The sequence below is a fragment of the Chiloscyllium punctatum genome, chromosome 5, assembly GCF_047496795.1.
Source record: "Chiloscyllium punctatum isolate Juve2018m chromosome 5, sChiPun1.3, whole genome shotgun sequence".
NCBI lineage: Eukaryota > Metazoa > Chordata > Chondrichthyes > Orectolobiformes > Hemiscylliidae > Chiloscyllium > Chiloscyllium punctatum.
Window position 1 is genome coordinate 2,972,568 of NC_092743.1, and position 25,944 is coordinate 2,998,511.

General features: G+C 45.2%; 1 protein-coding gene across 6 annotated transcripts in view; it reads right to left on the reverse strand.

Moving 5' to 3' along the window:
* Positions 1 to 25,944, reverse strand: part of LOC140476825 (anion exchange protein 2-like) — a 261,146-nt gene that overhangs the window by 65,819 nt on the left and 169,383 nt on the right. For all 6 annotated transcript variants that reach the window (XM_072569633.1, XM_072569628.1, XM_072569629.1 and 3 more), the window contains 3 exons: positions 10,671 to 10,836; positions 5,195 to 5,427; positions 781 to 938 (listed from right to left, as the gene is read on the reverse strand). In XM_072569633.1, the coding sequence (XP_072425734.1) occupies positions 781 to 938; positions 5,195 to 5,427; positions 10,671 to 10,836 (557 nt within the window). The remainder of the gene's footprint in view (positions 1 to 780; positions 939 to 5,194; positions 5,428 to 10,670; positions 10,837 to 25,944) is intronic.

Consider the following 25,944-nt stretch of genomic DNA (forward strand, 5'->3'; position numbering starts at 1 on the left):
CCTCATGTGGCACTGACCCCACAAGAAACTACATTCCATTCTGCCGTGTGGTACAGGCTGGAACGGGCACCTTGAAAGAGATCCTTTCTGCTGGCACGCAAGATGTGGATCCATTTCAGATGTACCCTTGCATCAAACTGGATATCAGGTGGTGAGGGAAGAGCCTCAGTCTCTGCACACTCCAGACGCTATTTCAAAGCAACTGAATCTCATTCAATTTGGAGATACAGCACAACCGCAAAGCAGGAGTCATTAGCAACACAACCTCATGCCCCCTGTACAAGCTGGAGCACAAACCTCATGCCCCCTGTACAAACTGGAGCACAAACCTCATGCCCCCTGTACAAACTGGGGCACAAACCTCATGCCCCCTGTACAAACTGGGACACAAATCACACAGCCCCTGAGTTTCCTCCCACAATCCAAAGTTGTGCAGGTTAGGTGAATTGGCAATGCAAAAGTGCCCATAGTGTTCAGGTATGTGCAGGTTAGGTGTATTAGTCATGGGAAATGTAGAGTAATAGGATAGGGGAATGGGTCTAGGTGGGTTACTCTTCAGAGGGTCAGTGTGGACTTGTTGAGCCAAATAGTCTGTTTCCACATGTAGGGATTATATGTATGATTATATGATCTTTACAAAAATGGAAAGGATCAGCAGGAAAAGTGTAGCTGGGGAGTGAATCTGATCTGACAAAGCATGAAAAGGTCCCAATGGTCACGTACACAGGCAGGCAGTGGCACTCAAGGGAAATATAACCGTTGGCAAATCCTAGTACTTACAGTGGCGTGATCTGTTCATTGCTTCTGGTAAGTTTGTTGCTCTGGCTGACCGTCCCTGGCTTGATGACAAGAGGCTGTGCATCTTGCTGCTTTGGGCTGTGATCAGGGAGGTGCGGGGCTGCAGAGCTACTTTCTGACTCCTCATCAGACACAAAGAACTGGAAAAAGGCAAAAAAAATTAACGGTGAACTAAGAGTCACTGGGGCTACAACCCGCTGCCCTCTTCTGAGCTGAAGTCATAGAATCATAATCAGAAAGATGTACAGCACAGAAACAGATCCTTTGGCCCAACTTGTCCATGTCGACCAGATATCCCAACCCAATCTAGTCCCACCTGCCAGCACTTGGCCCATATCCCTCTAAATCCTTTTTATTCACGTACACATCCAAATTCCTTCTAAGTGTTGTAATTGTACCAGCCCCCACCTCTTCCTCTGACAGCTCATTCCATACATGCACCACCCTCTGTGTGAAAAAGTTGCCCCTTAGGTCCTTTTTAAATTTTTCCCCTCTTACCTTAAATCTATGCCCTCGAGTTTTGGATTCCCCAAACCAGGGCAAAGGCATATTTACTCTATCCATGCCCCTCATGATTTTATAAACCTCTATAAGGTTTATAACCTCAGCTTCATACTCCCAAGGAAAACAGCCCCAGCCTGTTCAGCCTCTCCCCATAGCTCAAACCCTCCAACCCTGGCAACATCCCTGTAAATCTTTTCTGAACCCTTTCAAGTTTCACAGCATCTTTCTGTTCGGAGGGAGAACAGAATTGCAGACAATATTCCAAAAATGTCCTGTACAGTCACAACATGACCTCCCAACTCCTATACTCAATACACTGACCAATAAAGGAAACATAGAACATAGAAGAATACAGCGCAGTACAGGCCCTTTGGCCCTCGATGTTGCGCCGATCCAAGCCCACCTAACCTACACTAGCCCACTATTCTCCATATGCCTATCCAATGCTCGAATAAATGCCCATAAAGAGGGAGAGTCCACCAATGCTACTGGCAGGGCATTCCATGAACTCACGACTCGCTGAGTAAAGAATCTACCCCTAACATCTGTCCTAAACCTACCACCCCTTAATTTAAAGCTAAGCCCCCTCGTAATAGCTGACTCCATACGTGGAAAAAGGTTCTCATGGTCAACCCTATCTAAACCCCTTATCTAAAGCATACCAAAAGCCTTCTTCACTATCCTATGGACCAGCAACACCACTTTCAAGGAACTTTGAACCTGTGCTCTGAGGTCTCTTTGTTCAGTAACACTCCTGAGGACCTTACCATTAAGTATATAAGTCCCAGCCTGTTTTGCCTTTCCAAAATGCAGCACCTCGCATTTATCTAAATTAGACACCACCTGCCACTCCTCGGTCCATTGGCCCATCTGATCAAGATTCCATTGTACTCCGAGGTAACCTTCTTCGCTGTCCACTACAGCTCCAATTTTAGTGTCATCTGCACACTGACTAATCATTCCTGCTATGTTCACATCCAAATAATTTATATAAATGACAAAAAGTAGTGGTCTTCACCTTACCCCCTCTCCTTGCTCAAAGATGAGTTGGAGAACTTCACACACACAGCTTATTTTTTCTCTGCCTAAACCAGAACAACTCAATTATCCACACACACATGAGGAGGCTATTTGATCCATTGATCTGGTGCTGCCTTTGTAAAACTGCAACCCGATTGACTCCACAGCCCTGTACTGCAATTGCTACAAATTTCACCTTTTTAATTAGTTAACCAAGTTACTGCTGAAACAAAAACAAAGTGCAAGAGAAACTCAGCAGGTCTTGCAGTAACATCTGTGGAGAGAGAAAGAGTTTATGCTTCTACAGTACTTTCTGTTTTTGTTTCAGATCTCCAGCATCTGTAGTTATACAGTCATAGATCATGGAGATATACCGCACAGAAACAGGCCCCTCAGCCCAATTTGTCCATGTCCACCAGGTTTCCAAAAGTGAACAAGTCCCACAGCCTGCGTTTGGCCCATATTCTTCTAAATCTTCATACCCACATGCTTGTTCAAATGTTTTTTCAATGTTCTAACTATACCTGCTTCTACACTTCCTCAGGCAGTTCATTCCATAGAAGCACCGTCTCTGCATGAAAAAGTTGTCCCTCAGGTCCCTTTAAATATTTCCCCTCTCACCTTAAACCTATGCCCTCTAATTTTGGACTCTCCAAATCTGGGGAAAACCCTTGGCTATTCATCTTATCCATGCTCCTCATGATTTTATCAACCTCTATAATGTCACCTCTCAGCCTCTGAACCTCCAGGGAAAATAAGTCCAGTCTATCCAGCCTCTCTTTATAACTCAAACCTTTCATTCTCAATAACATCCTTGTAAATCACTTCTGCAACCTTTCCACTTTAATAATGTTCTTCCTAAGGCAGGGTGACCAGAACTGTACACAGTACTCCAAAAGTGGCCTTAACAATGTTTTGTACAACTATCACATGATATTCGTCTTGTACAACTATCACATGATATTCGTCTTGTACAACGATCACATGATATTCCAACTCCTGTCCTCAATGCTCAGACTGATGAAGGCAAGCATACCAAACATCTCCTTTACCACACTGTCTACCTGCGACAACACTTTCAAGGAAATACATACCTACACCTCTAGGTTTCTCTGTTCAATAACACTCCCTAAGGCCCTACCATAACTGTAAAGTCCTGACCCGGATTGTCTTACCAAAACATAATACCTCGCATTCATTAAATTAAACTGCATCTGCCCATTCCTCGGCTCACTGGCCCAATTGATCAAGATTCCATTGTAATCTTAGATAACCTTCATCTGGGTCCACTACACTACCAATTTTGGTATCACCCGCAAGCTTATTAATCATGCCTCCTATATTCTCATCCAAATCATTTATATAAACGATGAACAGTGGACCCAGCACCAATCCTTGTGACACACTGCTGGTCACAGGCCCCCAAGTCTCAACAACAACCTCAACCACCATCCTCTACCTTGTACTATCAAACTAATTTTGTATCCAACTGGCTACCTCTCCATGGATCCCATATGATCTAAACTTACTAACCAGTCCACCATGTCGAAAGCCTTGCTCAAGTCCATGTAGACAACAGCTACTGTACTACCTTCATCTGTCTTCTTGGTCTTTTCAAAAAACTCAACCAAGATTGTGAGACATGATTTCCCATGCACAAAGCCATGCTGACTATCCCTAATCAGTTCTTGCTTTTCTAAATGTATGTGGATCCAGTTTCTCAGAAGCCCAACCAACAACTTACCACCACTGACATCAGGCTCACCAGTCTGTAGTCCTCCAGCTTTTCCTCGCACAACATTAGACACCCTCTAGTCTTCCAGCACTTCACCTATGGCTGTCGATGATGCAAACATCTCTAGGTGCCCAGCAATTTCTTCCCTAGCTTACTGACAATGTCCTGGGATACACTTGATCAAGTACCAGGGATTTAGCTACCTATAAACATTTTAAGATCTCCAATGATACTGGAAAAATATTGAGGCTTTAGAGAGAGTGCAGAACACATGCACGAGGATAGTCCCTGGTATTAGAGAAGGTAAATAAAAACAAATTCTTGAAAATTTATTTTTTGTTTGAACATGAATGATAGAATTATGGAATGGTTACTAATGGAAGGAAGCCATTTGGCAGGGAGTCGTAACAGTTCTCTGCAAAAGCAATTCACTGAATCCTACTTCCTGCTTTCCTCCGTGTAGCCCCGAGAATATAAATTATACCACCAGCCTTTCTCTTACCTCTATTCCCACTAAACCTCTTAGTACCTAACTCTCCTCCCACCACTCTAAACTTGGTGTCCATCTTACTCGTTTTGTTATAGATTAAGTTAATACTGAATATGCTTCCATCAGCTTTTTAGAACTAGGAGTGCAATCATTATTTTGATCTCCTTCCTGCCTCTTTTGCCAGTTGTCCTAACGGGTATGTGATGGTTTAATGGCAGTGTCACTGGGCTAGTAATCCAGAACCATCGGCCAACCTTCTTGGGACTTGGGTTCAAATCCCACTGCAATGTGGTTGACTCATAACTGCCCTTAGACTAATTAGGAATGGGAAATCAATACCTGCCTAGACAGTGAAACCCACGTTCTGTGAATAAATGAAATACAAAAACAAAAATTGTGATTACTGACCCCTGTGTTACTAGAAACAGTTTCTCGTTATTTACTCTATCGAAACCCTTCATGATCTTGGTTTTCGATTAAGTCACCATTTGGCCTTGCTGCTTCAAGGAGAACAATCATGGCATCTTCATATTAACTAGTTTACTGTCCACTATCTCCATCCCTACTTCAGTCAAGTCAAGACCCCATGACTTGGGAGGCTCAGAATTGATTTCCCTGTTTGCCCCTATTCGCCTTCTGGTTCTCACCTGAACATCACGGACATCGTCTAATTGGATGGATTCCTCTGGAGGAGCCAGCTTCACCTGTGCGCCATCTGTCTGCTCCTCCTCTTCATCCCCTTCCTCTATGGTAGGAGCTCCAGTCGGGAAAGAGGCAGTCTTTTTGACCTTCTTCTGGTGCGCCCCTTTCTTCCTTCTTCCTTCTGACGGAAGGTGCGTGGAAAGTGGGTGGTGAGTGTGAAGGGAAGAATGACGATGGTCTTTTGGAAAGAGAGAGAGAAATAATGTCAAACACTTGTATAAAGGAAGACTTGTCGTTCACAACCGCAGGAGCACCATTCCTCCACCCCACGGCCAACCCTGTGTTTTCAGAAGTGTAGTCAGTGTTGATGTAAGAAATGTGGCCACCAAGTCAAACGTTGCAAGCTCCCACCAATACTAATGTGATAGTAACCAATAACCGGCTTCAGAGCTGAAGACTGAAGATTAACTATTGGTCACAGTATCAGTAAGAACATGAACAATATGTTCTTAATCAATATCACATCATGGGATGTTTTGCATCCCCCTGACAGAGCTGCTGATACCTCAATGTAACATTTCAGTCAGAAGCTGGAACACCTGACTGCAGCATTCTCTCAATACTGTGCAGGAGCAGCAGACTATATTATGAGCTCAACAGTTTGCACTTAAATGGTTTCACAGGGGAGATTTGAAACAGCACATTAACACAAAGTCATATAAAGAGACCTAAGGACAGCTGATCAAAGACTGGGTCAAGGAGGAAGGCTGAAAACAGTATCTTAAACAGATGGTGGGGATGGCAGAGAGGGTTAGGGAGAGAATTCCACAGGTTACAGTCTCCATAAAGACACTGCAACAAATATCCCCTTGGAAGAATAGCCCAACATGCTTCCCAGCATCACAAATCAATGAAGTTCCGTTGGGTGAGAGACCAGAGGATACCAGGGGAGGCAATGGCCTAATGGTATTATCGCCAGACTCTGAGACCCAGCTAATGTTCTAGGGACCTGAGTTCAAATCCCACCACAACAGACAGTGTAATTTGAATTCAAGATTAAAAATAAACTAGAATTAAGAGAATAATGATGACCACGAATCCATTGCTGATTGTCAGGAAAAACCCATCTTGTTCACTAATGTCCTTTAAGAAAGGAAACTGTCATCACTACCTGGTCTGGCCTATATGCAATCCCAGACCCACAGCAATGTGATATGGACTCTTAACTGCTCTCTGGACAATAAATGCAGGCCTAGCCAGCAATACCCTCATCCTGTGAATGAATAAGAAAAACCTAGGAGCAGCGACCTGTATCTAGGAACAGACTGACAGGAGAAAACGCCCTCACACGAAGAACCAAATCCAGTCTGGATGAGGTAGGGATCGTCTGGCCCTATGCAGCACACATGCTTGGAAGCTGTGGTCAAACATGTTTGCAGACTGTCCCCAGATTCAACAAGCAGGAATTAATGGTAATTTGTGTTGCAGACGTTTCGTCCCCTGTCTAGGTGACATCCTCAGTGCTTGGGAGCCTCCTGTGAAGCGCTTCTGTGCTGTTTCCTCCGGCATTTGTAGTGGTTTGAATCCGCCGCTTCCGGTTGTCAGTTCCAGCTGTCCGCTGCAGTGGTCGGTATGTTGGGTCCAGGTCGATGTGCTTATTGATTGAATCTGTGGATGAGTGCCATGCTTCTAGGAATTCCCTGGCTGTTCTCTGTTTGGCTTATCCTATGATAGTAGTGTTGTCCCAGTCGAATTCATGTTGCTTGTCATCTGAGTGTGTGGCTACTAAGGATAGCTGGTCGTGTCGTTTCGTGGCTAGTTGGTGTTCATGGATGCGGATCGTTAGCTGTCTTCCTGTTTGTCCTATGTAGTGTTTTGTGCAGTCCTTGCATGGGATTTTGTACACTACATTAGTTTTGCTAATGCTGGGTATTGGGTCCTTCGTTCTGGTGAGTTGTTGGATGAGACTGGCTGTTGGTTTGTGCGCTGTTAGGAGTCCTAGTGGCCGCAGTAGTCTGGCTGTCGGTTCAGAAATGCTCTTGATGTATGGTAGTGTGGCTAGTCCTTTGGGTTGCGGCATGTCCTCGTTCCATTGTCTTTCCCTTAGGCATCTGTTGATGAAATTGCGAGGGAATCCGTTTTTGGCGAATACATTGTATAGGTGTTCTTAAAACACAGAAATAGAGAACACACACCGGATCATCAACGCCACACTCACAGGAATCCGATTCACTAGAGAGGAAGAAAAGGACAACCAACTCCCATTCCTAGACGTGATGGAACAGAGAACACCGAACGGAGATTTCACCACAAAGGTTTACAGGAAAGCCACACACACAGACCAAGTCCTGAACTATGAAAGCAACCACCCCAACACACACAAAAGAAGTTGCATCAAGACACTATTCAAAAGGGCCACAACACGCTACAGTACACCAGAACTGCAAAAAGAGGAAGAGGAACACCTATACAAAGTATTCGCCAAAAACGGATACCCTCGCAATTTCATCAACAGATGCCTAAGGGAAAGACAATGGAATGAGGACATGCCACAACCCAAAGGACTAGCCACACTACCATACATCAGGAGCATTTCTGAACTGACAGCCAGACTACTGCGACCACTAGGACTCATAACAGCACACAAACCAACAGCCACTCTCAGACAACAACTCACCAGAACGAAGGACCCAATACCCAGCATGAGCAAAACCAATGTAGTGTACAAATTCCCATGCAAGGATTGCACAAAACACGACATAGGACAAACAGGAAGACAGCTAATGATCCGCATCCATGAACACCAATTAGCCACGAAACGACACGACCAGCAACCCTTAGTAGCCACACACACAGATGACAAGCAACATGAATTCGACTGGGACAACACTACTATCATAGGACAAGCCAAACAGAGAACAGCCAGGGAATTCCTAGAGGCATGGCACTCATCCACAGATTCAATCAATAAGCACATCGACCTGGACCCAATATACCGACCACTACAACAGACAGTTGGAACTGACAACCGGAAGCGGCGGATTCAAACTACTACAAATGCCGGAGAAAGATCACAGAAGCGCTTCACAGGAGGCTCCCAAGCACTGAGGATGTCACCTAGACAGGGGACGAAACGTCTGCAACACAAATTCCCAGCTCGGCGAACAGAACCACAACAACGAGCACCCAAGCTACAAATCTTCTCACAAACTTTGAACTTAATGGTAAGGTGCTAGGGAGTGTTGCTGAACAAAGAGACCTTGGAGTGCAGGTTCATAGCTCCTTGAAAGTGGAGTCGCAGGTAGATAGGAAGGTGAAGAAGGCATTAGGTATGCTTTCCCTTATTGGTCAGAGTACTGAGTACAGGAGTTGGGAGGTCATGTTGCAGCTATAAAGGACATTGGTTAGGCCACTGTTGGAATATTGCATGCAATTCTGGTCTCCTTCCTATCAGAAAGATGTTGTGAAACTTGAAAGGGCTCAGCAAAGTCTTACAAGGATGTTGCCAGGGTTGGAGGATTTGAGCTATATGGAGAGGCTGAACAGGCTGGGGCTGTTTTCCCTGGAGCGTCGGAGGCTGAGGGGTGACCTTACAGAGGTTTACAAAATTATGAGGGGCATGGATAGGGTAAATAGGCAAAGTCTTTTCCCTGGGGTCAGGGAGTCCAGAACTAGAGGGAATAGGTTTAGGGTGAGAGGGGAAAGATTATAAAAGAGACCTACGGGCAACTTTTCACACAGAGGATGGTACATGTATGGAATGAGCTGCCAGAGAAAGTGGTGGAGGCTGGTACAATTGCAATATTTAAAAGGCATTTGGATGGGTATATGAATAGGAAGGGTTTGGAGGGATATAGGACGGTGCTGGCAGGTGGGACTAAATTGGATTGGGATATCTGGTCAGCACGGACGGGTTGGACCGAAGGGTCTGTTTCCATGCTGTACATCTCTATGACTCTATACGTGCAGAAGCTCCACACAAACAGAAACATGTTTTCCAAAGCACGGGGAGGGGGAGTTGAGGAAGAGTCGTTTCACTTTTAGAAGTTGAGGTGACCTATCAAATCCAAGGGCTTGTACGAGGCAAGACTTCTGGTGATATCGTAACACAGTTGGTGAACGCAATAGATTAATACCCACTTTAAATTCCACTGGGCTAAATTGACAGTCTGAATTCAACAAGCCTGGAATGGTCTTGGATGGCACCTAGGAAAGCTTCACAAGGCCATGCAATCTGCTGGTTACTAAAACTCAGCTGAGAACCTCCTGCCCTCACAATGTGTGATGGGAATTCTCCAGACATAGGATGTGAGGTCAGCACCAGAAGCACTGCTCCCTGACCACCTGAAAGCCCCCATTTCCACCACAACTGCCACATTTCTCATTTAAGATCATCAGAGAGACAGAAGGAGCCTTTCATCCCCACAAGCCTGTTCCATCACACGAGATCATAACTGATCTGAGACCAAGTTCCATTTAACCACCTTCGTCCTACATCCATAAAAGCACTGGTTTTAACAAAAAATCTATTGCTCTCATATTTAAAATGAACAAATGATTGAGTTCAAATTGCCATTTGTATTGCCGCATGCTGAGAACTGGTTACTAATTTCACTGCTGAAAAATCCAATACTTGCTTTTGGACAATGTCTCCAAGTCCAAAACCACACCCCACAACCATTCTCACTCCAATAAGTGAAAACAGTTTTGAGATTACTGCATTTGTTCCTCATATTGAAAACTTTGATCAAATCACCCCCTAACATTACTAGCTTTCAGGGAATACAATCAGCAGTTTGTGTAACATCTTCACATAATTTAACTGTTTGCATCCTGGTGTCACTCTGGTGAGTCTGCACTCTGCTCTCTCCAAATTCAATATCACCTTCCCAAGATATGGAGCCCAGGACTGCTCACAGTGGCTCCAAGTGTAGTCTGCCCAAGGCATTGTACAACCACCAGCAGCCCCTGCTTCCTCCCGCCACTCCCTCCCAGCCCTTGCATTCTAGATCCCCAGGATCATTTAATTTGTGCATTAGTTTCTGAATCTATTCCTGGCATTTAAACGATTTGTGCAATTGGCCCCCCTAAGTTTCTTTGAGCCTTCACAGTTTCAAGCTCTTCACCATTTCGAAGGTGCCTTGCTCCATGTTTTTTTAGGTACAAAGTGGATGTCCTTACACTTGCCTACAAAGAAACATATTTGTCACAGTTTTGGCCATTTACTTGATCATCATCAATATCTTGAATTTTACATTTCCATCCGAACAAACTCAATCTCTCTAAATTACTCCTGGAAGTTACAGTGGAGTTTCACTTTGAGGCGCGGTTGTCACAGGGTAGCTCTGTCCAAAACAGGCTATCTTTGGCCTCACGGTCTCAGTTCCAGGCTGCATGAGCCTCCAGCTGGTCATTACAGAATCTTGACCCTCAACAGTGGACAATGGAGCAGTTTAAAAATCTCACACACACAGAACTCACACTCAAAATCTGTCTCATCAAATGTGCGCCGCACTTCCTGCACATTCCGACTGGGAGCGTCATGTAGCAAATCATCAAATCTCTCAACTCCCCAAGTCTTGTTCAGGTCACCCTCATCCTCATCTTCAATCTTGGACAACGATGGAGGCTGCACATCCTGGTCGGTCTGGAAAACAAACAGAAATAGCGGTTAAGAATCCCCCTTCTAGTCACAACAATTTCTTTGCCTTGGATCTACCCAAAGGTTGGCCTGTCTGGATGGCCAACCAGTTTACAGTGTCAGGATTTAGCTCCATAAGGAGGTAGCCGCCTAATATAGAACCACAGAAAATAGGAGGAATAGACCATTCAGCCCTTCAGGCCTGCTTCACTGTGATCATGATTGTTCATCCTAATCAGTGTATCTCCTTTAGTCCTAAAATCTATATCTCTTGAAAACATGGAATTTTTTACCTCAACCACATTTTGTGACAGAGAATTCCACAGGCACACCACTGTCTAGGTGAAGACATTTCTCCTCATTTCAGTCCTAAATAGAGCCATAGAGTCATACAGCATGGAAACAGACCCTTCAGTCCAACTAATCTACGCCGAACATAATCCCAGACTAAACCAGTCCCACCTAGAATCATCATGGAATCTCTACAGTGTGGAAACAGGCCATTTGGCTCAACATTGAAGAGCACCCCACCTAGACTCACCTCCTACCCTAACCCTTTAACCTTACATTTCCCATGGCTAACCCACCTAACACACACATCCCTGGATGCTATTGGTAATTTAGCATGACCAACTAAACTGCATATCTTTGGACTGTGGAGCATCTGGAGGAAAACCATGCAGACACGGGAAGGATGTGCAAATTTAACGCAGTCACCAGAGGCTGGAATTGAACCTAGGTCCCTAGCGCTGTGAGGCAGCAGTGCTAACCACTAAGCCTTCGTGCCACTCTCAAACCACTGAGCCACCTGCCTACACCTAGCCCATATCCCTCCAAACCTTTCCTATCATGTATCCATCCAAATATCTTTTAGACATTGTAATGGTATCCGCATCCACTACTTCCTCAGGCAATCCAATGGCCTACCTTGCATCCTCACACTGTGACCCCTAGTTCTGGACTTCCTGAAAAATCTGAAACCTCTTTCCTGTGTTTACCCTGTCCAGTCCTGTTGAATTTTATAAGTGTCTATGAGATCTCCACAACCCTGCCAAAGTTATTCCTCGAAATTCCAGTGAATATAGTCCTAGTTAATCCAATCTCACCTCATAATTCAGTTGTGACATTCGAGGAATTTGTCTGGTAAACTCTTGTCCGACTCCCTCCATAGCCGGAATAGCCTTCTTACGTAAGGAGACTGAAGTGCACACAATATTCGAGTTGTAATCTCACCAAGGCCCTGGACAATAGCAGCAAGGCATCCCTGCCCCTGTACTCGAATTCCTTCACTATGAAGGCCAACATACCATTTGCCTTCTTCTGCTGCACCTGTATGCTTACCTTCAGGTGAGTGGTGCACAAAAGACATCCAGGTCTCATTGCACTTCCTCCTTTCCCAAACTATCGCTATTCAGAGATTCATCTGCCTTCCGGTTTTTGCTACAATGTGGATAACCTCTCAGTGATCCACATTATACTTCATTTGCCACATACTTGCCCATTCATTTGATTTGTCCAAAGCACACCAAATCATCTCTGCATCATCCTCACAGTCCACCCTCCCACTCAGCTTTGTGCCATCTGCAAAATTGAAGATATTAGAGAACCGGTCAGCAGACAGGGAACAAACAGGCATTTTTCCGAGTGGGTAACAGTGACTAGTAGTGTACTGCAGGCATCACTGCTTGGACTGGTTACATCTTCAAAAATTCATATAGATTTGTCAAGCATGAAATCCCTTTTGAAAATCCACGCTGACCCTGTCACTGTTTTCTAAGGGCTTTGCTATTAAATCTTTAATAATAAACTCCATCTTCCCCACACCAATGTCAGGCTAATCAATCTATAATTCTGTATTTTCTATTCAACTCCTTTTTTAAACAGTGAGGTTACATTAGCTACCTTCCAACCCAGAGGAACTGTTCCAGTGTCAATGGAATCTTGAAAGATGACCACAAATGCACTATTTCTACAGCCAGTTCCATAAACACTCTTGGATGTAGATTATCAAGCCGTGGGGAATTATTATCCCTAATCGCACCAATTTCCATAACACCATTTCCTTACTAATACTGATTGCCTTCAGTTCCTTCCTCTCACTAAACCCTGTGTTCCCCAACATGTTTGGGACATATTTACGTCCACTTTTCTGAAGACAGAACAAAAATAACTATTTATTTTGTCTGCCATCTCATCCTTCTCCCCAGTATAACTTGCCTTATCTTTTAGCAGAAGGGACCTATATTTGTTTTCACCAATCTTTTTCTCTTCACATATTGATAAAGGCTTTTACAATCAGTTTGCAAGCTTCCTCTCCCACTCTTCCTTCCTTCTTATTAATCCCTTTGTCTACTTTTGCTGAAATCTAAATTGCTCCTGATCTTCAGATCTGCTGCTCTTTTTGCCTAATTTGTATGCCCTTCCTTGGATCTAATACCATCTCGAATTTCCCTTGTTCGCCACGGTCAGGACACCTTTCCTGTTTTATTTTTGTGACAGATACTTTTAATGATTTGGATGAGGGAACGAAATGCACCATGTTCAAGCCTGTGGATGACAACAATAGGCGAGAAAACAACTGATGAGGATGACTCAAAGTATCTACCAAGGGACACAGACAGGTTAAATTAGTGGGCAAAAACATGGCACTGGGGAATGTGAGATTGTTCACTTTGGCAGGAAGAATACAGGAGCTGATTATTACCTAATGGAGAAAGACTCAAAAATGACCGGACAGAGGGATTTAGGAGTCCTCATCCATAAATCACAAAAAGCTAGCATCTCATCCAGTGGGTAACAAAAGGCAAACAGAACACTGACCTTTATTTCAAAAAGAATCGAGTATCAAAATAGGGATGAAAACTGAAAGAAGTATGAATGCTATAAATCAGAAACAAAAATAGAAATTGCTGGAAAAGCTCAGCAGGTCTGACCCTTCCGCAGAACTCGACCCAAAACATTAACTCTGATTTCTATCCACAGATGCTGCCAGACTTGTTGAGCTTTTCCATCAATTTATGTTTTTGAATGAAAGTAAGGAGGTCTTAGTAAAACCATATACTGTAAAAGATACAAGTTAGCCGACTGAATACTGTGAACTGTTTTGTTTAAGGAAACAAATCTTTGAAAGTGGAGTCGCAGGTAGATAGGATAGTGAAGAAGACATTTGGTATGCTTTCCTTATTGAGTACAGAAGTTGGGAGGTCATGTTGCGGCTGTACAGGACATTGGTTAGGCCACTGTTGGAATATTGCATGCAATTCTGGTCTCCTTCCTATCAGAAAGATGTTGTAAAGCTTGAAAGGGTACAGAAAAGATTTACAAGAATGTTGCCAGGATTGGAGGATTTGAACTATAGCGAGAGGCTGTTCTCCCTAGAGCGTCGGAGGCTGAGGGGTGACCTTATAGAGGTTTATAAAATTATGAGGGATGTGGATAGGATAAATAGACAAAGTCTTTTCCCTGGGGTTGGGGAGTCTAGAACTAGAGGACATAGGGTGAGAGGGGAAAGGTATAAAAGAGACCTAAGGGGCAACTGTTTCACATAGAGGGTGGTACTTGTATGGAATGAGCTGCCAGAGGAAGTGGTGGAGGTTGGTGTAATTGCAACATTTAAAAGACACCTGGATGGTGTTTATGAATAGGAAGGGTTTGGAGGGATGTGGGCTGGGTGCTGGCAGATGGGTCTAGATTGTGTTGGGATATCTGGTCGGCGTGGACAAGTTGGACCGAAGGGTCTGTTTCCATGCTGTACATCTTCATGACTCTAAATCTAAAAAAAAATACTTTTATTAGAGGGAGTCCACAGAAGATTCACTAGGCTGATCCCAGGTATGGAGGGACATTACTTAAGAGGAGAGGTTTAGTAGGTTGGATCTGTACTCATTGGAATTATAATAATCAGAGGTGACCTTATTGAAATGTACAAGATTCTTAGGGGATTTGATATGGTCACGAGTAAGAGTAGCATATTTTAGACAGATGAAGAGGAACGTCTTCTCTCAGAATGTAGTGAATTTGTGGAATTCTTTGCCACAGAGGGCTGTTGTGGCTGGGTCATTAAATATATTCAAGACTGAGATTGACAGGTTTTTAATCAGGAAGGAAATTGAGGGTTACAAGGAGAAGACAGCAAAGTGGAATTGAGAATTATCAGATCAGCCACTACCTCAGTGAGTGATAGAGCAGAATTAATGGGTTCAAAGAGATAACTTTATCTCCTGAAAAATCTTATGCGACATCATAGGGTTTAAAAGTTATTAGAGTTTACCACAGAAGGATTTGCTAATAGTATTTTAATTATATTATTATGCTAAATGGGTGAAGGGACATTGTGTAAATAATTACTTAGAGTACTTCGAAAGAGAGACTGGTGGAACATTCTTTGGGTCGGTGCAATGCTGCATTCTGTGAACAAACCCATTATTGTGAAAAGTACCTGTGGCCAGTGGTCACCAAATGGCTGGGTAAATTGAATAGCGTCAAGATAGATTTGAAAACGAAAAATGTAAAAGAATGGGACGGAACTAAGTGGGTACTAAGTACCAATTCATAGAATTCATATAATCCTTACAGTGTGGAAACAGGCCATTTGGCCCAACAAGTCTACACCGAGCCTCCGAAGAGTATCCCACCCAGACCCATTCCCCTACCCTACTACTCTACATTTCTTGACTAATGCACCTAACCTACACATCCTTGAACACTGTGGGCAATTTAGCAAGGCTGATTCACCGAACTTGCACATCTCTGGACTGTGGGAGGAAACCGGAGCAGAGGCAACCTACGCAGACACGGGCAGAATGTGCAGACTCCACACAGACAGTTGCCCGAAGCTGGAATCGACTCCAGGTCCCTGGTGCTGGGAGGCTGCACTGCTAACCAACTGAAGAGCCAGAGAAAGCGCAGGCAAAACTTGTTTCTGTTGTACTCTTTTAATGCTGCGTGCTGGTAAATCCTTTATCTCCCTCATCAATTCTAGTCTTTTCAACAAAGCTTCACATTGAAATACGACTCGAGATGCTATCAGCTTAACTGCATAAATTCAGTTGTGCAGTTAACTGCAAATAACTGCTGTGTGTTTATAAAACAAAAGGAGCATACGGGTGGCCGTGAGAAATTACAGTCTCCGGGACCATCCCACTCTCTCTAAAACAGAACGTGTGGGTTGTGCGAAACGGCTCATGCAAAGATTCTGAGGTTGATTCATCTCTGTCCCCACACCATAACAAAACACAAAAATGGGGAGCTTCAATTATGAAGACTAAGAGAAGTTAGAACCAGTAGCCCTGGAGAACAGAAAGTGCCATCAGGGGATTTGATAGAAGTTTGCAAAACCATGCGATAATGGGGCGGCAGGGTGGCTCAGTGGTTAGCATTGCTGTCTCACAGCACAAGGACGCAAGTTCGAGTCCTGCCTCGGGTAACTGCCTGTGTGGAGTTTGCACATTCTCCCCATGTCTGCGTGAATTTCCTCCTGTTGGTCTGGTTTCCTCCCACAATCCAAAGATGTGCAGGCTAAATTGCCCATAGTGTTAGGTGCATTAATCAGGGGTAAATATAGGATAGGGAATGAGTCTGGGTGGGTTACTCTTCGGAGGGTCAGTGTGGACTTGTTGGCCCAAAGGGCCTGTTTCCATACTCTAGGAACCTAATCAAAAAAAAGGACAGAGTGAATAGAAAGAAACTTATGCTTGGTGAAAGAATCGAGAATGAGAGCACATATCAAAAGTCATTAGCAAAAGAAATGTGAGCAAAATTATTACTGCACAGCATTTAATTAAGATCTCGAATGCACCGACTGACTCTGGTAGAGGCAGGTTCAATCAAGGTTCTCAAGAGGAAAATGAACTGTTGCTTGAAAGGAAGAATATACAGGTTACATGGCGAAGGCGTAGAATGGCAGAGAGGAAGGTGCCCATTAGAAGAGCCAGCAGGGGCAAGGTGCGGGGGTAGTGGGGAACAAGTCAGTATTTACTGTGTACAAGGATCTAGAAGATATAGAAAGTAGTGAAATAGATGGTGACACCTTGCAAAATGTTCATATTACAGAGGAGGAAGTGCTGGATGTCTTGAAATGCATAAAGGTAGATAAATCCCCAGGACCTGATCAGGTATACCCGAGAACTCTGTGGGAAGCTAGAGAAGTGATTGCTGGGCCTCTTGCTGAGATATTTGTATCATCGAAGGTCACAGATGAGGTGCCAGAAGACTGGAGGTTGGCAAACGTGATGCTACTGTTTAAGAAAGGTGGTAAGGACAAGCCAGGGAACTATAGACCAGTGAGCCTGATGTCGGTGATGGGCAAGTTGTTAGAGGGAATCCTGAGGGACAGGATGTACATGTATTTGGAAAGGCAAGGACTGATTAGGGATAGTCAACATGGCTTTGTGCGTGGGAAATCATGTCTCACAAACTTGATTGAGTTTTTTGAAGAAGTAACAAAGAAGATTGATGAGGGCAGAGTGGTGGCTGTAATCTATATATGGACTTCAGTAAGGCATTCGACAAGACTCCCCATGGGAAACTGGTTAGCAAGGTTAGATCTCATGAAATGCAGAGAGAATTAGCCAATTGGATACAGAACTGGCTCAAAGGTAGAAGACAGAGGGTGGTGGTGGAGGGTTGTTTTTCAGACTGGAGGCCTGTGACCAATGGAGTGCCACAAGGATCGGTGCTGGGCCCTCTACTTTTTGTCATTTACATAAATTATTTGGATGCGAGCATAAGAGGTACAGTTAGTAAGTTTGCAGATGACACCAAAATTGGAGGTGTAGTGGACAGCGAAGAGGGTTACCTCAAATTACAACAGAATCTGGACCAGATGGGCCAATGGGCTGAGAAGTGGCAGATGGAGTTTAATTCAGATAAATGCGAGGTGCTGCATTTTGAGATAGCAAATCTTGGAAGGACTTAGACACTTAATGATAAGGTCCTAGAGAGTGTTGCTGAACAAACAGACCTTGGAGTGCAGGTTCATAGCTCCTTGAAAGTGGAGTTGCAGGTAGATAGGATAGTGAAGAAGGCGTTTGGTATGCTTTCTTTTATTGGTCAGAGTATTGAGTACAGAAGTTGGGAGGCCATGTTGTGGCTGTACAAGATGTTGGTTAGGCCACTGTTGGAATATTGCGTGCAATTCTGGTCTCCTTCCTATCCGAAAGATGTTGTGAAACTTGAAAGGGGTCAGCAAAGATTTACAAGGATGTTGCCAGGGTTGGAGGATCTGAGCTACAGGGAGAGGCTGAACAGGCTGGGGCTGTTTTCCCTGGAGCGGAGGCTGAAGGGTGACCTTATACAGGTTGACAAAATTATGAGGGGCATGGATAGGATAAATAGACAAAGTCTTTTCCCTGGGGTCGGGGAGTCCAGAACTAGAGGGCATAGGTTTCGGATGAGAGGGGAAAGATATAAAAGAGACCTAAGGGGCAACTTTTTCACAGAGAGGGTGGTACATGAATGGAATGAGCTGCCAGAGGAAGTGGTGGAAGCTGGTACAATTGCAACATTTAAAAGGCATTTGGGTGGGTATATGAATAGGAAGGGTTTGGAGGGACATGGGCCAAGTGCTGGCAGGTGGGACTAGATTGTGTTGGGACATCTGGTCGGCATGGATGGGTTGGACCGAAGGGTCTGTTTCCATGCTGTACTTCTCAATGACTCTAAGTCACACTCTGATGTTGTCCCTGGATGAGGAATTCAGAAATCCAGGTTAACACTCTGGGGGCCTGGATTCGACTACCTTGGAGATGGTGAAATTTCAGCTCAATAAATACATCTGGAATTAAAATGGAGTTGATTGGCAACGATGAATTCATTGTTGTAAAATCTCACATGGTTCACTAGTTGTCCCTTAAGGAAGGAAACATCTGCCATCCTTACCTTGTCTGGCCTACATCTTATTACAACAACATGGTGACTATTAACTGCCCTCTGTAAAGGCCCAGTAAATCACTTCGTTGTAGCACCTACTACAGAGTCAGATAAAAATCAATTAAACTGGATGGACCACCTGGAATCAACCTAGGCATTGGAAATGACAACAGGAAATAAATTCCTCCTTGCTAATATTTGGTAGGTTCTGCCACCATGACACTTGACTACTCAAGTACAGCTTAACCTAGTTATTCTCACAGAATCACACCTTACAGACAATATCTCAAACAATGCCATTATCCCGGTTATGCCCTGTCTCACCAGTACAATGGTGTGTAGTGGAGAGGCAGCTGTCCTGGGGAGTCACCAACATTGACTCTGGACCTCATTAAATCTCATGGAAACAGGTCAAACTTGGGCAAGGAAAGCTCCTGCTGGTTACCTCGTACTGTCCTCTCTTGGCTGTTGACTCTGAGCTCCTATATGTTGTGCAACACTTGGAGGAAGCACAGAGTGGGCAAGACTTCATGTTTAGCACCATGAGTGGCTCAGCAACATCACGAATGACTGAGCTGGTTTAGCTCTAAATAGCTTGGCTGTTTGAGTGCTGGTGGCAGGCAGAGTGGGAACTAACAAGAGGAAAAAACACACTTAACCTCAGCCTCACCAATGTGCCTGCCATTGATGAATCTGTCCACAACAACAGCGATTAAAGTGACCATGGCTTAGCCCTTGTGGAGATGAAGTCCCACCTTCACACTGAGTATACCCTCCATTGTGTTGTGTGACACTATCACTGTGCTAAATGGGACAGACTTCAAACAGATCGAGCAACTCAAGATTGGGCATCCATGAGGCAATGTGGACCATTGACAGCAGCAGAATTGTACTCCAGCACAACCTGTAACCTCATGGCCTGGCATATCCCCCACTCAACCATTACCATCAAGCCAGGGAATCAACTCTGGTTCAATGGAGAATGTAAGAGTGATGCTAGGAACAGCACCAGGCATACCTGAAACTGAGGTGTTAACCTGGTGAAGCACCAAACAGGAGTACTTGTGTGCCAAACAGTATAGTCAGTGATAGAGAGAGATAAATAATCCCACAACCAATGCACGAGATCTAAACTTTGTGAAGTCCTTACCTGCTTCAGGAAGACCACCATCATCACGATGCCAAAGAAAGCACATTCAATGTGCCTTAATGACTACCACCCAATGGGCCTGAACTCCATAATCATGAAGTGCTTCAAGAAGCTAGACATGGCAAGCATCAACTCTCTCCTTCCATCCTGCCTACCAACAGAATAGGGCCACAGCGGAGGCCATTTTCTTACTCATCCCTATACTCATCCCTGAAATATCTGGACAACAAGGATACCCACGTCAGACTCCTACTGTACTCCTTGTACACTCGTGACCATGTAGCCAATTTCCAGACGAAAGGCATTTTCAGGTTTGCTGATCAAATAATGATGAGACAGAATACAGAAAGGGGGCAGGGGGCTTGATGTCATAGTAGTCTGCTGGGCATAAATACCTCCCTTTGTAACTGGATTCTGGACTTTCTGACTGGGAGACCTCAGTCAGTCTGAATTGGGAACAGCATGTTCAACACCATCACACTGAGCACGGGTACGGGCACCCCCCACGCCCCAACCCTGCACACCACCACCACCCCCCCCCCCCCCCACCCCCGTCCTACCGCGAGACAGAGTATGTGAGTGTGAGAGAGAGAGAGAGAGAGAGAGAGACACACACACACACACACAGTGAGAAAGAGACAGAGAGAGGGACAGAGAATGAGAGACAGACAGAGAATGTGAGAGAGAGAGAGAGAGAGAGAGAGAGTATGACAGAGAGAGTCTAGATTAGAGTGGTGCTGGAAAAGCACAGCAGGTCAGGCAGCATCCAAAGAGCAGGAAAATCGATGTTTCGGGCAAAAGCCCTTCATCAGGAATAGAGGCAGGGTGCCTGTAGAGAGAGAGAGACAGACAGTGAGAGAGGGGGAGAGAGAGAGACAGAGAGTGAGAGAATATGAGAGAGAGAATGAAAGAGAGAGTATGAGAGAGTGAGACAGAGTATGACAGAGAGCAAGGCAGACAGACAGAGAGAGACTGAGACAGAGAGACAGAATGAGAAAGGGACAGAGAATGAGAGAGATAGAATTAGAGAGAGACAGACAGACAGAAGAGACATGCACACACAGAGGAAAGAGAGCTCCCCCTGATGGCCTACTGAATCAGAAGTCACACGACACCAGGTTATAGTCCAATGCTCATGTTTATTTGAAATCACCAGGTTACAGAGTGCAGCCTTTTCGGTAGGTGCAGTAACCTGCTCTGATATAAACTAACCCCCAGGATTTAATAGTTAGCTTTCATATCAAAGTTTACTGATTTCCATAACACCAGAGGAGTAACACTGGCTTTGACACGCTCAATTTGGGAGGAGAATTTCCATTCATGAACAACGCTCAGTAATGTGTGGCAGAAGGTGATGGATCAAGATGGGGGAGCAATCCTTCACAAACCCTTCCTGAATTCGACTGTTACTGATCTCCCCCCAAACTTGTTCGTCAGTCTTGCTGAAGTGCCTTCCAGACACCAAGTCTGCACCTGAGCTCAGTCAGCCCAGCTCCCTCACAAACAACAATCGACCCGACTCCTCCATCAGTTTGACCTACCACAGCCTTCCAATGATTGTTTGAGCTTCTGCCATTCTTTGACGTATTGCAAATTATGTATACCTGGTATTTATGCCTCAGCTCACAGTTGATACGCCATTATTGGTGGGAGAGAATTCACCATCACTCTCCACCACCTCAGAGTCAACCTCAATCCCCATGGCTCTGCTCTCTCTGCCCCGATGCTTCTCTCAGCTTCTGCTGTATCCTCTCTGTCCTCCCAGTGACACAGCCATCCTGTGATTTTCATGTACAGTAACAGAATGATTACTGCATGACATACACATTAGCTATCCCATGTCAGCAATATTAACCTTACCTAATTAAGAGCAGTTTTGAGTGTTTGTGTGAATGTGTGTAACAGCATGCTCTTACTTGTGAGAGAATGTGTCCGTGCATGCAAGAGACTGAGGAGAAGTAAGTTTTAGTCAGAGTGAGTGACTGTGAATGAGGAAGAGTGTGACAGAGCAAGTGAATAAGACAGCAAGACTGGGAGTGTAATAAGAACCGATGAGTGAGAATTACAGATGGAATGAGAGAGAGTGACAGTAGGAGTTACAATAGAGATTGGGTATATGGGTGCAGCTGAGACAGAAACAGTTAATCTGCCCATGCACAGGGGTACAGGTGTGAGAATGAGAAATAGGGAAGCGTGTGTCTAAGACTGCGTAATTATGATTGTGAATGTGAGAGGAAGCAAGAATGTGAGCAATGGAGCGCACACAGGCCGGCAAATTCTGGAAAAATGTAGATGTAGTAGGGTTGTTGTTATGGGTGACTTCAACTTTCCGAATATTGCCTGGAACCTCCTTAGTGTAGATGGTTTGGATGGAGCCGTTTTTGTCAGGTGTGTTCAGGAGGGTATCCTTAGTCAGTATGTAGACAGGCTGACAAGGAGAGAGGCCATTTTGGATTTGGTGCTCAGCAATGAGCCAGGACAGGTGTCAGATCTCGCGGTGGGAGAACACTTTGGTGACAGTGACCACAACTGCCTCACATTTACCATAGCCTTGGAGGGGGAAAGGAGCAGTTACGGAGGCAAAATATTTAATTAGGGAAAAGGAAATTATGACGCTATCAAATAGGAGTTGGGAAATACAGACTGGGAGCAATTGTTCCACAGAAAGGGCACAGCAGACATGTGGAGACTATTTAAGGAGCAGTTGTTACGAGTGATGCACGAATTTGTTCCTCTAAGACAGCTAAGAAGGGGTAAGATTAAGTAGCCTTGGATGATGAGAACAGAGGAGCTTCTCGTTAAAAAGGAGGCGGCACCTTACATAAGGTGGAGAAAGCAAGGATCTAGCACAGCTTTAGAGGATTACAGGCTTGCTTGAAAGGAGCTCAGAAATGGACTGAGGAGAGCCAGGAGGGGCACGATAAAGGCTTGGCAGGAAGGATTAGGGAGAACCCAAAGGCATTTTACTCCTACGTGAGGAATAAGAGAATGATCAGGGAGAAGGTAGAGCTGGTCAGGGATAGCGTAGGGAATTTTTGCGTGGAGTCTGAGTAGATAGGGGAAGTCCTAAATGAGTTTTTTGCTTTGATTTTCACTAAGGAAAGGGACCTTGTTGTGAATGAGAACTTTGAGGAGCTGGGAACACGCTTGAACAGATCAAGATTGATGAAGTTGATGTGCTAGAAATTTTGGAAAACATCAAGATTGGCAAGTCCCCAGGGCCAGACCAGATTTATCCTAGGCTGCTCCAGGAAGCGAGAAAGGAGATTGCTAAGCCGCTGACGAAGATCTTTCCTTCCTAACTCTCCACGGGAGTCGTACCAGAGGATTGCAAGGAGGCGAATGTTGCTCCTCTTTTCAAGACGGGTAATAGGGAAATCCCTGGCAATTACAGACCAGTCAGTCTTACGTCTGTGGTCAGCAAAGTTTTGGAAAGAATTCTGAGGGATAGGATTTATGACTATTTGACAAAGCATCGTGTGATTAAAGGCAGTCAGCATGGCTTTGTGAGGGGCAGGTCATGCCTCAAAAAACTTATTGAGTTCTTTGAGGAGGTGACAAGACAGGTCGAGCAGTGTATGTAGTGTATATTGACTTCAACAAGGCATTTGAGAAGGTTCCTCACAGGAGGCTCATTCATAAGGTCAGGAGGCATGGGATAGAGGAAGATTTGGCTATCTGGATTCAGAATTGGTAGGCTGACAGAGAGTGGTTGTAGATGGAAAGTATTTTGCCTGGAGGTCAGTGTTGAGTGGGGTCCCGCAGGGCTCTGATCTTGGGCCTCTGAGCTTTGTAGTTTTTATAAATGACTTGGATGAGGAGGTTGAGGGGTGGGTTAGTAAATTTGCAGATAACACAAAAGGTTGGAGGTGTCGTTGATAGTATCGAGGGCAATTGCAGGCTGCAGCGTGACATAGACAGGATACAGAGCTGGGCTGAGAAATGGCAGATGGAGTTCAACCTGGATAAATGCGAAGTGATGCATTTTGGAAGGTCAAACTTGAACGCTGAATATAGGATTAAAGACAAGATTCTTGGCAGTGTGGAGGAATAGAGGGATCTTGGTATTCAAGTACATAGGTCCCTCAAAGTTGTCACCCAAGTGGATAAGGTTGTTAAGAAAGCATAAGGTGTTTTGGCTTTCATTAACAGGAAGATCACTTTTAAGAGCTCCGAGGTTTTGCTACAGCCCTACAAAACCCTGGTGAGACCACACTTGGAATATTGTGTCCAGTTCTGGTCACTGTACTATAGAAAAGATACAGAGGCTTTGGAGAGGATGCAAAGAAGGTTTACCAGGATGTTGCCTGGACTGGAGGGCTTGCCTTATGAAGAAAGGTTTACGAAGCTTGGACTTTTCTCTCTGGAGAGGAGGAGGAAGAGAGGTGACCTGATCGAGATATACAAGGTAATGAGAGGCATGGATAGAGTCATAGCCAGAGACATTTCCCCAGCGCAGGACTGACTGGCACAAGGAGTCATAGTTTTAAAATATTAGGAGGAAGGTATAGAGGAGACGTCAGAGGTAGGTGCTTTACACATGGAATGCGTTGCCAGCTGTGGTGGTGGAAGCAGAGTCATCAGGACATTTAAGCGACTGCTGGACATACACATGGACAGCAGTGAATTGAGGGGTGCGTAGGTTAGGTTATTTTATTTTACATTAGAATTAATCCTTGGCACAACATCGTGGGCCGAAGGGCCTGTTCTGTGCTGTACCTTTCTATGTTTTATAAGGGAAGGTGTATGAATGTGCATGTAAAGAGGGCTCAGTGTAAGGGATAGTGTGAACTGGTGAGTTTCTGTGTGTTCTCACATACCAGGATGGGTGACAGATTGTGTGTTATGATGTGCATGTGAGGCATGTGCAGGAATAAAGGTGAGTGAGGAGATGTAACCGGAAATGTCCACTGGAGGGTGACCGTATCAGAAACTCTTCAAATACAAATACTGAAATCCTTTACCTCTAAACTCACACAGATGGGAGAAGAGATCTCAGTGATGACTTATTTTAATATCTCACTCAAAAGGCAGCTTTGCAAGAAGCACAGCACCCTTCAGCACTGACCATCTGAATGTGCATTGCTATGTCAACACTAACTCTCCGACAACGAGGTACTCCCTCAGCACTGACCAGCCGACAGTGCGGCGCTCCCTCAGTATTGAACCTTCGACAGTGCGGCGCTCCCTCAGTATTGAACCTCCGACAGTGCGGCGCTCCCTCAGTATTGAACCTCCGACAGTGCGGCGCTCCCTCAGTATTGAACCTCCGACAGTGCGGCGCTCCCTCAGTATTGAACCTCCGACAGTGCGGCGCTCCCTCAGTATTGAACCTCCGACAGTGCGGCGCTCCCTCAGTATTGAACCTCCGACAGTGCGGCGCTCCCTCAGTATTGAACCTCCGACAGTGCGGCGCTTCCTCAGTATTGAACCTCCAACAGTGCGGCGTTCCCTCAGTATTGACCCTCCGACAGCATGGCACTCCCTCAGCACTGACCAGCCAACAATGCAGCACTCCCTCAGTATTGACCCTCCGACAATGCGGTGCTCCCTCAGCACTGACCAGCCGACAATGCGGCACTCCCACATCATTGACTAGCCGACAGTGTGGCACTCCCTCAGCACTGACCGGCCGACAGTGCAGCACTCCCTCAGTACTGACCCTCCGACATTGCAGTGCTCCCTCACTACTGACCCTCCGACAGTCAGCACTCCCTTAGTACTGACCGGCCGACAGTGCGGCACTCCCTCAGCACTGACCGGCCGACAGTGCGGCACTCCCTCAGCACTGACCCTTTGACAGCATGGCACTCCCTCAGCACTGACCGGCCGACAGTGCGGCGCTCCCTCAGCACTGACCCTCCAACAGTGCGGCATTCCCTCGGCACTGACCCTCCGACAGTGCAGCACTCCCTCAGCACTGACCCTCCGACAGTGCGGCATTCCCTCGGCACTGACCCTCTGACAGTGCAGCACTTCTAAAACATTGACCCTCTGACAACACCACACTCATCTCTGATGAGCACTTATCGATGTGAAACATTGTCCTCATTTCTCTTTCCACTGCTGTGACCTGCCCTGCTGATTAATTATAG